The 14,474-nt window shown below is 42.7% G+C and overlaps 1 protein-coding gene across 12 annotated transcripts in view; it reads right to left on the bottom strand.

The window, feature by feature from the left end:
- The window catches only part of TAF1 (TATA-box binding protein associated factor 1), a 72,563-nt gene extending 62,949 nt beyond the window's left edge, over nt 1-9,614 (bottom strand). For 6 of the 12 annotated variants that reach the window (XM_027607656.1, XM_027607657.1, XM_027607659.1 and 3 more), the window contains exons 1-8: nt 9,384-9,563; nt 8,273-8,387; nt 8,015-8,131; nt 4,184-4,303; nt 2,829-3,070; nt 2,231-2,449; nt 1,613-1,831; nt 1,056-1,260 (exon numbers count right to left, since the gene is read on the bottom strand). In XM_027607656.1, the coding sequence (XP_027463457.1) occupies nt 1,056-1,260; nt 1,613-1,831; nt 2,231-2,449; nt 2,829-3,070; nt 4,184-4,303; nt 8,015-8,131; nt 8,273-8,387; nt 9,384-9,563 (1,417 nt within the window). Of the gene's footprint in view, nt 1-1,055; nt 1,261-1,612; nt 1,832-2,230; nt 2,450-2,828; nt 3,071-4,183; nt 4,304-8,014; nt 8,132-8,272; nt 8,388-9,383 lie in introns of those variants that run through there. The other 6 variants (XR_003522529.1, XM_027607664.1, XM_027607668.1 and 3 more) reach the window with 4 other exon arrangements.
- Between the last annotated feature and the right edge of the window lie 4,860 nt (nt 9,615-14,474).

Below are 14,474 nucleotides of genomic sequence, written 5' to 3' on the forward strand. Positions count from 1 at the left end.
GGAAAAAAACCTCTTCCTTAGATTTAAGAATTAAGACATTTTTGTTTTCCTCCGGATTATGAAAGTAATCGAGGGTAACTGAAGGGAAATACAGAAAAATATAAAGGAAACTGAAGCTGTCTGTGATCTCACAAACCAGAAATAACCACTGTGAATCCCATAGTGCATTTCCTTTCAGTCGGCTTTCTATGATTATATAGTGTGCTTTTTTTCCCCCCACTTACAAAACAGGGTATCATATATGCCACTTTGTTTTTTTTGTTTCCCATGTCATTAAACATTTTTATGAAGAACTTTGAATGACATAGAATACTGCTATCAAGTGAGCAGCACAGTATACAAAACTGTCTACAGAAATGAGTTCAACTACATACACACACAGAAGACAGAAAACCAAAATACACCAAAAAGTTAATAGTCGATCATCTCTGGATAGCTGGATTATCAGTGATTTTTGACACTGTATGCTATTTTCAAAGTTGTCTACATTAAGCATGATGTACCATTTTTTTTTCTTTTTGCATACTTAAGGAGAGAAAAAGCAAATTCTAGCATGATAAAGACAAAGGGGCTGGCTTTGAAAACATAAGTAGACCATAGAGATAAAGCCTTGTTCTAGTTCGGAAAGACCATTAACTTCAAAGTGGTTTTCATATTTTTCTAATGAGAAATCAAGAGTCCACCCTAGCTTGTAAATAGTGTACAACTAAGGGGCACCTGGGCGGCTCAGTCATTGAGCATCTGCCTTCGGCTCGGGTCATGATCCCGGGGTCCTTGGGATCGAGCCCCCATCGGACTCCCTGCTCAGTAGGAAGCCTGCTTCTCCCTCTCCCACTCCCCCTGCGTGTGTTCCCACTCTCGCTGTGTCTCTCTCTGTCAAATAAATAAATAAAATCTTAAAAAAAAATAGTGTACAACTTATTACGGACTAGAATCAGGGCTCAGGTCGAAACCATTCTGCTGCCCCTCAGCGGCAGCAGAGAGCATAGCTAAACGCCCTCAGGATGACGGAGATAAAGGGCAGTGTGCCAGACATGGCCAGCACAGAAGCGCACCTTGCTGAACATTGTAGGCCATGGCATTCCTCGTCATGCTGGAAGGAAGCCAGCCTGCCAGGCTTGCACGCTGAGGTTTTGTTCCTTTGTGTTTGACATCCTCCCCGTCCCAGATGATATCATCTTCCCAATGCAGCTGTGTCACCATCAGGAAGTTTTCATCAGCCAGAAGGTCAGTGCTGTTTTCCTCAAGTTTCCTGAAGTCCTACAGAAACGGAGAAGGAACAAATCCCTGAATGGTCACTGGTCAAAGTTTCCACTCCAGATCCCCCATCAGACACATCGAATGTGGTCCCTGACTTGAAAGAAGAACCTGATGATGGAGCAATGTCTGCCTCTTCCCACTCCTGGTCCAGCGCAGCACTAACTGCCCAAACAGAACCCTTGCAATGGGGCCTAGCTGCCAGGGCGACATACCTTAACAAGCACAAGGCTTAGAACCTCCATCTCCCACCGAAGACACCCTGCCTGGCATCTACCCAACTAGAAAGCAAAGTTAAGTAAAACGGAGAGGGCTGTGGGCGCAGATGCCTTTCTTACATATCAGCGTCACTTACCTCAATCAGTCTACATTTCATCACAGGTTCGTGGTCCATTTTTCTCAGTTTGAAGCCATAATCAAACCCACTGCCATCTTCAGGGACACCCAGCATATCATACCACAGTCGAGCAGGCCCGTAACGCCACTCAGCCACTCTTGGTTTGGTATCGGTCACTTTATCTGTATCTCCAGTTGACTGGGAAAACTTGGACTCAACAGGAGCCATCATCGTAATCTGTAAGAGAACAAAGCAGGAGGGGAGGAGCCTTTCCTGATCCCAGATGTCCTAGGGCTATAGGGAGTCCGCAGTCAGGAAGGGAAGTCAGGGGAACTATAAGGATGATTCTTCAACAGGACTGGAATTAGAATGGGAACAATGGAGCTAGATCAGGGCACACTCTGCCTATCATTCAAACTCCTATTCACCAGTGCCTGTACCACCAACTGCAGGCCTGCAATACTTCTCTACTCTAATAGAGAAGGGACAGCCACTAAGACTGAACTCACGATTACTCATTCATAATCAGCACAGGACTCTGCCTGCTAAGGTGGTATTTCCAATTTAGACATAAGCTAGGGAAGAACTCATTTGTTCCTCTTGTAGGTCTCAATCCCAGGTCTCTATTTTGCCTACTTCATCATCAGAGAGACACTGCTCTGGAGGCGGTGGTGGAGCGTAGTCATAGTTCCACAGAGACTTCTGGCTGACTTCTGACTCTACTGAGCACTCCATCTCCTGGATCTGCTCTTCCTGTATCAGCTCCCGGTGCTTCTTTTTCCTCTTTCTCCGAGCACTCCGCCAAACAGATGGGACATTCTTCCCTGGTCCGAAAAGACGTAGGAAGCGTAATACCTAGAACACAGAGACTCAAAGACTCAGTATCAAATAGGAAAACAGCAGCATCCGGGTCTGCAAACTCCCTTGAGGGGTCTACTTGGCTGTGGAGGAGGGACTGAGGAGTGCTGAACTCAGAGTTACAACATCTACCAAGGAAGTAAAGAAGCATCCCTTAACAACTTGGACTAGTTCTTTTAAGGCAACAAGGACAATTTCTAACGAGAACTACGTAAAACACAAGTATCATCATCAATGCATATGACTTTTTTAAAAAAGACCCAATACAATGTCATTGAATAAGGAAACTTGTAAACTTTATCCATTCTATATTCAATATCTCAGCATTTAGGAGAGGTCAGTGGTTTGCAATGTGGGCATTCTCCATGGAAAGTACCTTCCCAGGCCGAAATTCCGGGAAAAGTTCTGTGACACTCGGCAACAGCTTGGTGGCATCATGCTGCATAATCCCAGCCAATGGTAGGGTCAGCTTTCCATCTTCAGATTCTGCCTGTGTTGCTTCTTGAGGTCCCATCTCAGATTCTGAGTCAGAGGAACTACTGAAGTCCACTTTCTCTGAGGCCAAAGAGGAAGGGGCAATGATGGAGGGCAAGATGATGCCTTCTCCATCCTCAGACACTGCAACAAGGAAGAGAAACCCCTTTGGCATGTAACTGTGAGCATATTTCCTCCGATTCAGCCAGTACCCACTCTAGGCTATATGCATGGCTCAGTTGGCAGGGGATATAGTTCCAAGCACCCAGATCACTAGTATGCAACCCAGAAAACTCATTCCAACTCATTATCTCCCACCATCCCCAACTCACCTTGTACCTGGTACCCTAGGGTTGTGATGAGAGAAAACAAACACTATTACTACATTTACTACTTTCTATACATATATTAAAGGAATGTGATCAATAGCAAAACTATATGACACTTTTATACCAATCGGGCCTTATCATTTCTAGTTCGGGGACCCATAAACTGAAGAATTTTTTTTTTAAGCCCACAAGATTATAATGAAATTGTTTAACATAAAATAAGATCCAGGACATAAAATTATCAGATGTTATTTAGCCTGCAAACTAATGCAGAAATGGTGAAAACTCTAACAGGAGGAATTTAGGCTAACATAATTCTCAAAACACAGGAGATGAAAAACACTGCTTTCCGCAATCTCCTAGCCTAGGACAGAGTTACTAGTGGCCGACACAGGAAAGGTGGAGAAGATCACTAAAGCCCTTGCCTTGGAAATCTCTGAATCTGGTAGTTGGCTCTACATGATTTATGCACATTCTAGGATGCCTTCCGCATTTAATCCTTTCTTTTAAAGAGAGTCATCTAGACAGGTAGTTTCCAAATACTAGCATGCAGTTCAGTTGCAACAGCAATTGATGGGAGAACACTTGGAAATTCCTGGGCTCTATTCCAGATCTTCAGAATCAGACTCTCTGGGTGAGTCAGAAATCTGTTTTTTTTGTAAGGCTTGGGATGATTGTGATGGGCAGCCAGATTTGGGAACCACTGACGTAAACTACTTTTTCTTGAGTACCTGTTAAAATACTGTTGCCAAATGTTTTAAAAGTAAAACTTCCCTTTGACATTAACATTTGAAAATTGTATGAATCACTTCCAGAAGTTGTATCCTCTCCTAACAGCTTAATCTTAATAGCTCCCTATGGGTATCTCAAAAGCCTAGATCTATGAATGGAACTTTTCCTTGGACAAAAGAAGACAGTCTCTACTTACCACTGGCAAGAGCATCCTGGTCCTTATCCTTCTTCACTGGTCCTGGAGGTGGAGGTGGAGGAGGCATCAACTTGCAGTCAATGTCTTCACAATCAGCATCATAGTCATCTTCATCATAATCTAATGAAACCAGCAAGATGATCATCCAGAAGGTCACACAACAGCCCCGAGTTTGTTACGCAAGAATTTAAAGCACCACATGAAACACTATACAGATCCCTTAAGAACACACAGGAGGTACAGCTTCTGCCTTCAGAAAGAGATGATGACACAGTGTCACCAAATACTAGAACACTATCTATACCTCATATAGAAACTGAGGGAGCTCCCAAGAACCATTTAAAACCTTTGTTCCTTCTCCCGATCAAATCCTATTTGATTTTTTATTTTCATCCTGCTCAATCTCGTAACTGAATTTAACATTCTTCCTTCTGTTTCCTTTACGACTGAACTTTCTCTCTTCCCACTCCCCAAATCTTTGACACATTTTTTTGTCTACCTTCTGCAGTTTGTTAAGTCTTTTCACTGACCTTTAATCTCTGGCATCACTCAACACCTGACGGTGAACACTCTTTTATTCCTCTACACAAGCTCCATTCCCTTACTCAAGAATCACCCTTATCCAGATTAAACCCAGATCTGTAGGTCTTGCCCTGACTTACCCCTCTACAATCACACCGCATGTTCTCCCGCCTAAAGAATCTTTCCACTCAAGGGCGCCTGGGTGGTTCAGTCGGTTAAGCGTCTGCCTTCAGCTCAGGTCACGAACCAGGGTCCTGGGATCGAGCCCCACATCAGGCTCCCTACCCAGCAGGGAGTCTGCTTCCCCCTCTCCCTCTGCCTCCTTCCCCAGCTCATGCTCTGTCCCTGTCTCTCTCTCTCAAATAAACTAAAAATATATATATTTTTAAAAAGAACCTTTCCACTCAGATATTCCACAACTGCATCTCTCATCACACTGAAATATCCTTCACCTCTTTAAAACTCCCTTTCCTTACTATCAGTACCACCTCCAGCCTCATTTACCCAACTTAGGACTTTAAGTCTCCATCAATCTCTTATCCCCCAACACAGCTTTTCCAATCAATCATTAATAGTAGTCATTACAGCAACTTCCATTTACTTAGCTCCCATTATATGCCAGGTATCTGTAGTTATTTTATCAATAATCCTCCCAAGAATGTTGGCAAAGTAAGAATTATTCTGAGATAGTGAAATGACTTACTCAGGGTCACAAAGTTTTAAATGACAAAGTAAGGCTGGTTGAACAAAGCCTATACTCTTTCCAATGTACTTCCTCACTTACCAAGTCCTACTGATGTTTTATCGGCAACTCTCAAGTTTAATTCTGCTTAGCATTTTCCACAATTGCCACCCTACTTGAGACCTTGATGACTTCACATCTAGCCTGCAAGAACAGTCTCCAAGTTAGTCTGTCCCTTTACCCCTTTTCTAATCAAAACCCCAAAGCAACAAGTATCACTTCTCATTTTCATTTAGGAAGGAAAGGCAAGGGCGCCTGGGTGGCTCAGTCGTTAAGCGTCTGCCTTCGGCTCAGGTCATGATCTCAGGGTCCTGGGATCGAGTCCCACATCGGGCTCCTTGCTCTGCAGGAAGCCTGCTTCTCCCTCTCCCACTCCCCCTGCTTGTGTTCCTGCTCTCGCTGTCTCTCTGTCAAATAAATAAATAAAATCTTTAAAAAAAAAAAAAAAAAGGGAAGGAAAGGCAACTAACATTTACAGAGCATCTACCGTGACACTGTACTATGTAGGTGCTTTCAGTCCCTGCGATAATGAACTTAAATTCCCACATAAGACCAATTAATGAGGTATTATCACCTTTATTCCAGACTAGAAAACTGAGGCATTATTACAAACCAAGCCTCAAAGACTGAGCAACTTTCCCAGGATCAAACTAAATATGGAGCTGGGACTTGAACCTATCATTCTGACTCCAAAGTCCATTTTCTTTTCATTATACCACCCTGCCCCCTACTCAACAATCAACAGTGGTATACAATCCTTGATGACATCAAATCCCAAGTAAGTCATACATACAAGTGCTGTCAAATTACTCTATCCTTGGTCCTTGCTATCTAGTGGTATGTTTTCCACTCCTTTCAAGAAAACCTGCTGGCCAAGTCCCCCTGCACTATTCCTTATTTCTATCTCCAAACCTTTAGACAAGCCATGTTTTCAAACCAAAATGCCCTGCTGCTCCCTCTCCATGAAGCCCTGTCTTTCAAACTTTTGCTCAAAATTCACCTCCATGACATCTTTTCTAATGACCTCCACCCACTTCCAATTATTCCAAAGAAGAATCCTTGTAAATCAAGCCATGCGAAGGAGCCAATACCAGAGAAGGAAGAAGTTAGGACACAGGTGAAGGCACCTTCACTGAATAAGAGAACTTGGAAATGAGCATCCCAGAGTACTAAGACTACCAAATGCAGCATCCTCCTTTTCTAGGAGGTCAGCTCATAAAAACCAACTAGGACACCCCCACTCGTCCTCTTCCTTAACATCCTTAGCCAAGACAACAAACCCAAACCTGAAAATTCCAATATTCCCTGAAAATCAGAGCTGCTACCACCTCCCCCTTAGCCTAAGCCACGGTACTTAAAAATAAGTTACAATATTTGTCTCAGATATTCTGTCAACCTCTTGAAATGAAATACACTACTCTATACAGAAGTATGAGCTTGTAGCTGGCTTATGTCTTTTTATTATGAATAATTATGCTTCGTGTTTGTTTATCCCATCTTCCCCAAATGAAAATAATATCCCTGAAAGTGCGACCTGTATCTTCTCTTTTTCTGGGTTACCTCCTGTGTATGTGGTAATGGTTAAGTCTCGCTCTATAACAAGCACTCAAATCCATTAACTGGTCCCAAAATCTAATTCAAAGAGGTGGACGGTGGACAATGAACAATGAGCAACCTCATACAAAAGTGTCAAGAAGTGAGAGGTAACGTAAGGCAGTGGAAACAATTATATTTGTGTCAACTATACCTCAATTAAAAGTTGTAAAAAATTACAAAAAAAAGGAACTATGATCAGTAGCTCTAGGTTCCAGACCACAGAACTAAGCTCAAGATCAGAAAATGGATTTTATTATCTTTGTACCATACTATCATAGTTTATAGTCCATAGTAGCTCAATAAATGTCTAATAACCTGAATTATTGAATTAGTCAAGGTCTGCCACTACCTAACTTATAGAACTTTTAATAAAGTCCCACATCTTATTAAAGACCAAGTTCTCTTTATCTATGATGAGGTTAATAATAAATAATCACTAAGAGCCCTTCTAGCTCTGATTCTGATTCTATATGTAGCACCTTATACCAGGGAGAGAAACCTATACTGTGAGCAAGCCTTAAGTTCATTCTGTCAGCATATAGGTGCTGAGTGATTAATAGAAGTTGAGCCAATAAATATGTGTGCTCATTTATATATGACATTGTATATACTTAATCCTCCTTGAACTACCAAGTCCTTAAGAGCAAAGACTGAGTTCAAGGAATACCTAAAACAGTGCCATGAACCCTGTAGGTACTCCAATACTAGATGATAAGGAAAGCGCTATCATCCTTACTTGGCATTCACCAAAAGTTTGGGGATAACCAGTATGAGGAATAAACATCTGAGTATAACACTGCCCTAGAACACACAAAAAAAGATAGCAAGCTACATGGAACTGAGCTGACAAAAAGTGAGAGAAGCAAAGGATGGAGAGCAGGAACAATGGCAGAAAGCATACATAGAAACAAAATGGACTACACAGCAAGAAAATGAACTGGAATGCTCTACTGATGACACTAAAGAATCACCTGAGTGGCAAAGGGGCTGCAAGCTCCCCATCGTCTGCTGATATCTTCGGCTTTCATCTTCTGCTACCTCATTGATGTCTGAATAGTCCACAGCATCTTCTGTACTCCTGATCCATCCTATAAATAAAAGGGGGGGGGCAGGTATATCTCAACAAAAAGCAAGTAACTCTCACTCCCTTAAATAATTCCCATTGAAAACTGTATACATAGTAAGTGGCTAGCCTCCTCCCTCCTTACTCCCCATGACCCACACTTCACCTTCATCATTTACCAGGGCACCATCAGTCCCAGTCAATTCTTCATTTGCGGTGAGTTCAGTGATCAGGCTGCCCAGACCCAAAGCCCCCAAGCCTGCCAAGTGCTTCTTACACTCCTGAAAAAGGGACAGCACCAGAGTCAAAGGTAGCAACTAAACCTAAGCTTCCCACACCACAAGGCTTACTTATTTCCCTGGTCCAACACAGAGCTGTAAATCTATATTAAATATAACTCTGCATGTGCTAAAAGGAGCATCACATTCCAGGACTGTAAAGTAAATCTTCCACTAAACTCCACGTTGATCAGATCTTTATCAACGTATTAAGTCCAATTTCATCACCCCACTTTAATAAGAAAAGATTAGTCAAAGAACCATCACCAAGACTAAACAAATGGAACAGTTCTCTGAATAAAGGCTAAGGCAAATGAGGTCGCTGGGATTAGAGAAGGGATGACAAGAACTTTTTTTGCTACCTTTTGTGTGTTTGTGTGTGATGCAGAAGAGGAATACTGATCAATATTTTTTCCTTGAGAAAATGAACCTAAATGAAAGTAGGTAAGGTCCATTTGGACACAGAAACAATTTCATGAATGTCAGTGAAAACTGGGAAAACTACCCAAGAAGTGCACTGGACCTGAAGGGGTCTGCCTCAAATAGTCTGAACATTCACTGTTCTAAGAACTGAGACCTGAACCACACGATTTGTCACAGGTGCTGTCCAGTCCTCTTGCTCTAGAGCCACCTCAAGTCAACGAGGTCAGACAGGCAGTTCCGAGAATCTCCAAAGTCCTCAGAGCAACGGCTTAAAAGCGATGTCACTAGGTTACGCTATTTTTCCGGCTGCCTTGTTAGGATATGATCCCCAAGGCCACCCACATCAGCACCCCTGACCTACGAGGGCCTGCCTACAGTTCTCTCTTCTTCCCACCCTCACCCAGAACGGAGCCTCCACACTCTACGTTATGCACGCTCTACTAGAATAGTGTCCGCTACTCATTTCCTCTCCTCTTTACGTTAACCGCGCCCTCTCACAGGGGCTCTATTCTAAGCACCCTCTGCTCTTCTTACTCAGCCGCACTACCCCCAACCCTCACACGCCCGCCCCCTCACATCATCCAAGACGCTTTCCCCCTCCAGCTGTCCGGCTCCATTGATGTTGCCGAAAAGGAAACCGGCTAAAGAAAATGGGCCGCCTCCAGCGGAATCCTCATCGCTGTCCGTGTCTGACATGATGGCGGTTGTGGTGTCACCAGAGGCTGCAGGCAGCAGCAAACGCCAGCCTGGTCCCATGGACCGGAAATAAAAACATTAGTCGCCCAGAAGTGACTTACAGGGCTCCTTGACCCCACCAGGCCCTACCGGAAGCGGAATGGTGGGGGGGGGGGGGAGGATAACCGGAAACACCGGCCGGCCTACGAAAAAGGAGAATTGGTTGCACTACTTTACTAACGGCTTTTGATTCGACCGTACGCGATCAGGAGGTTGATTATGTGGAAAGCGGTTGGTCAAGGAAATGTTGGGCCCCGCCGCCTCCACTAATCTGCGCATGAGCATTCCCAGCGCCCTGGGTTAGAGTCACGGCTGTTCCTCCAATCAGAAGGAGCTGCCTGGGTCACGTAGCCTACGTTCTACTAACCGCGGGTCACCACGCCGCGGTACGCGGAAGTAAAGCTTAGAAGCAGTCCTCCGTTCTGTCTGCGGCGTCGTTGCTTAAGGAGAAACTGGCCGTAAATTGCACTGTGCCAGAGGTACCTATCCAAGTTGTTTTGAATTGACATTTCCCCATGGAAATGGAGTCCCCTCCCCCTCGGTTTCTTTCGGGAAGTGTGAAAAAGATGAGTAAAAGGAACAGGATCCTTCACCTAGGTTCACAATTGTTAACATTTTTACAGGTTTTATTTTTTTTTTAATTTCTGAACCATTTGAAGTAGGTTACAAATATGTGATTCTCCAGCCCTAAAAATGGACATTTTTCTACACAATCACAAAATCATTATTGTATCTTTAAAAATTAACATTAAATCGTTATCATTTAACATACGGTTCGTGTTTCGTATTTAGATTTCCCCAGTTGTCCTAGTTGGGGCATTTTGCGCTTCAATCCAGGATCCGCTGAAGGTTCTTGCACTGAACTTGGTAATCTCCCTTCAGTATTAATCCAGAAACACCAGCCTTTTCTTCGTGTTGCATGACACTACAGTTTTTTTGAAAGAATCAAAAGCAAATTGTCTTGAAAGTATTCCATATTCTGAATTCGTCAGATTGTTTCCTCGAACTGATTTACGTTAAATATTTTACCGGCCATCAGAAGGCACAAACGTCAGGTTGTCACACTATTGGTGATGCTATTTGAGCGCCAGATCTCGCCGTTGCAAAGGCGCATTTTTCCTTTTGTAATTAAGTAAATGGGGTTGAGAATCTGTGAATATTCACCCAATGGTTTTAGCATCCCTTAATGACCCTTGCCTGAATCAATTATGTTGGGAGAGTACAGAAAAGTGATTTTTCTAATTCTTAAATTCCTTCTACACTTAAGTGGATTTATTCAAGTAAAGAACTTGGGTCTTACCTCCCTTCTCCCGTTTTTATTTTAATGTGTCATAATGTAGCACCATCATTATCCTTTTTGATGCTCAAACTGTTCCGTATTTGTCTAGTGGGACCCACTTCACTCTGGCTCCTGTGTTATTAGTCTTGGAGTACTTCCTTGCTTTTTGGCACAAGATGTTCTAGGCTTACTTTGTACATTTCCTGTCCCAGACCCAATATAAGCCATTTCTCCACGGAGCCCTGATATCTTTTAGTGAGGAATGGTATTTAGAAACTGGGGCATCATTGCTTATAGGCCCTTTCAGTGGAGAGAGCTAAAAAAATGAGTTAAAGGGCACCTGGCTGGCTCAGTCAGTAGACCATGTGATTCTTGGTCTTGGGGCTGTGAGTTCAAGCCCCACACAGGGTATAGAGCTTATATTTTAAAAAAATAGAAATAAATAAATGAATTTATACTAATACCTCCAATTCAAGTCCAACACCACAGGGTTCTCCCTCACTTTTCCCCATTTCATATTTCTGTCTTGCTTCTCTTACAATTAAAATTCTGGTTCCCAACATCCATATATTGACTCTTTTCAGAATTACAAGGTGGATGCCACTACCAACAATAAACCTAAGTAAAGTTCAGAAGTTCTTTGCAGTTTTTTGTCCTTAGAATATGTCCTATTAAGGATACATAGTGTACTGTGTGTAAAAATTACTTGAACCATTTTTTCCCCCTCTGTGGAGTTGTTTTTATTCAACTTTACGATTTGCTTTTGTTACCTTTTTATATAATTTAATTTTTAAAATACATAAATTTTTACATGGTTAAAAGTCAAAAGTATGTAAACAGCTATTTCCAGAGAAGTCTCGCTCCCATGCCTATGCCCTCTACCGCAGTACCCAGCTACTCCCTATAAGTAACCATTCCTTAATTTCTGGTTTATCCTTCCTGTGTTTATTTTTTTATTGAGGTGTAATTGACATGTAACATTCTATTAGTTTCAGGTGTACAATATAACGACTTGATATTTGTACTTCCTATGTCTTTTTGCAAAAATAAGCAAATGAGTATACATATTTTTTCATTACACAAAAGGTAGCATACTATATATACTTTCACCTTGCTCTTTTTCACTTAATTTAGCCTCAAATCACAGTGTACCACTTTGTAGCACTGTTCCTCATTCATTTTTATTTCTCCTTAATACTTCATTGTATGGATGTCCCTTGGAATGTTAACAGTAGTTACATTTCTAGGCCAGATGACAAACATCTGCCAAAATGTGCATAGCTGAGAAGCTGCACTTTGGTAATGAAAAGTTATAGGAGAATATAATTGCTATACTAATATTTAAAACAAAAAAGCAAAATGGAGTATGTTTCTAAATGTACTTTATTTTTTTAAAGACTTTACTTACTTGACAGAGAGCCAGAAAGCACAAGTGGGGGGAACAGGAGAGGGAGAGGGAGAAGCAGGCTCCCCGCTGAGCAGGGAGCCCAACACAGGGCTCGATCCCAGGACCCTGGGATCATGACCTGAGCCGAAGGCAGACACTGAACTGACTGAGCCATCCAGGCACCCTAAATGTACTTTACAGTGCTTCTTAGATGCTTGTGCTTAAGGAATAGCAGATTCAGCAGGAGGTAGATGGAGGCTTATAGAATGGGGAATGGGGGAGCACCTGGGTGGCTTAGTCGGTTAAGCATCTGCCCAGGGTCCTGGGATCGAGCCCCTCATTGGGCTCCTGGGTCAGTGGGGAGTCTGCTTCTCCCTCTGCCACTCCCCCTGCTTGTGCTGTCAAATAAATAAAATATTTTTATTTTTATATTTTTGTTTTTTTAAAGATTTTATTTATTTGAGAGAGAGAGAGAATGAGAGATAGAGAGCACAAGAGGGAAGAGGGTCAGAGGGAGAAGCAGACTCCCTGCTGAGCAGGGAGCCCGATGTGGGACTCGATCCCGGGACTCCAGGATCATGACCTGAGCCGAAGGCAGTCGCTTAACCAACTGAGCCACCCAGGTGCCCTAAATAAAATATTTTTTTTAATTTTTTTTTAAAGATTCCATTTATTCATTTGAGAGAGAATGAGAGAGAGAGAGCACAAGAGGGAGGAGGGTCAGAGGGAGAAGCAGACTCCCTGCTGAGCAGGAAGCCCGATGCGGGACTCGATCCCGGGACTCCAGGATCATAACCTGAGCCGAAGGCAGTCGCTTAACCAACCAACTGAGCCACCCAGGCGCCCTAAATATAATATTTTTTAAAAATTCTAAAAAAAAAAAAGAATGGGGAAGGGGACTTCACACACTATAAATAATAAAGATGCTATTCTTGACTCAAAATGTGGTTTTGTATAAATTTACCATATGACCCAGCAATTTCCAGCACTCCAGTATATACCCGAGAGAACTGAAAACATGTCCACACAAAACCCTGTACACAGGGGCGCCTGGGTGGCTCAGTTGGTTAAGCGTCTGCCTTCATCCCAGGTCATGATCCCAGGGTCCTGAGATCGAGTCCTGCATCGGGCTCCCCGCTCAGCGGGGAGTCTGCTCCTTCCTGTCCCTCTGCCTACTGCTCCCCCTGCTTGTGCTGTCAGATAAATAAATAAAATCTTAAAAAAAAAAAGTTGTACACAAAGGTTCACAACAGCACTATTCATAATAGCTAAAAGATAGAAACAATCCAAATTTCCCTCAGTTATAAGTAGACAAAATATGGTATATTCATACAGTGGAATATTATTCAGCAATAAAAAGAAATGAAGTAGGGGCACTTGCCTGGCTCAGTTGGTGGAGCATGTGACTCTTGATCTTGGTGTCATAGAGTTCAAGCCCCACGTTGGGTGTACAGATTACAAATAAACTTTAAAAATCCCCCCCCAAAATAGTAAAGCACTGTTTTAGGCAAGGTCGCCCTCTAAAGGGGAACAGAGGGGCCTATGAGTAAATTTCCTAGTGCTGACCAGGAAAATGCATGTTGACTGGTTAAAGGTTATATTCCTGGTGGAATTGAAACTCTAGTTAAGGTATTAAGTCTTGGTTTTACTGATCTGGGGCTCCTAGCCTTAGTGGGCCTGTGGTTTTTCTTTTTGACACTATGTACTATAGAAGATAAAAGATACATAGAACTATGGGAATTTAAAGAACACTTTAGATTACTTTCAAATGACCAAAGTTCTTTGAGGGAATAGAGCAACTCTCTTACTTAAAGATATAGTCAAACTAGGATGCACTGAGGGGAAAAATGGGAGAGGCAATAAATATAACTAGGGGGGCGCCTGGGTGGCTCAGTCGTTAAGCGTCTGCCTTGGGCTCAGGTCATGATCCCAGGGTCCTCGGATCGAGCCCCGCATCGGGCTCCCTCCCTGCTCAGCGGGAAGCCTGCTTCTCCCTCTCTCACTCCCCTGCTTGTGTTCCCTCTCCCGCTGTCTTTCTCTGTCAAATAAATAAATAAAATCTTTTAAAAAATAAATCTAATTAGGGAGGTGGGGTGGAGGAGAAAGCCTTTCTTGATCTTCTCTGCAAGATAAAAGTTTGGTAAAAAAAAAAAAAAATTCCCCCAAAAAGAAATAAAGTACCCATAGGTGCTGCAAAATAGATAAACTTTGAAAACATTATGATAAAGAGGAAGTGAGTTCCAAATGACCACATACTGGGGGCGCC

The sequence above is a fragment of the Zalophus californianus genome, chromosome X, assembly GCF_009762305.2.
Source record: "Zalophus californianus isolate mZalCal1 chromosome X, mZalCal1.pri.v2, whole genome shotgun sequence".
Taxonomy (NCBI): Eukaryota; Metazoa; Chordata; class Mammalia; order Carnivora; family Otariidae; genus Zalophus; species Zalophus californianus.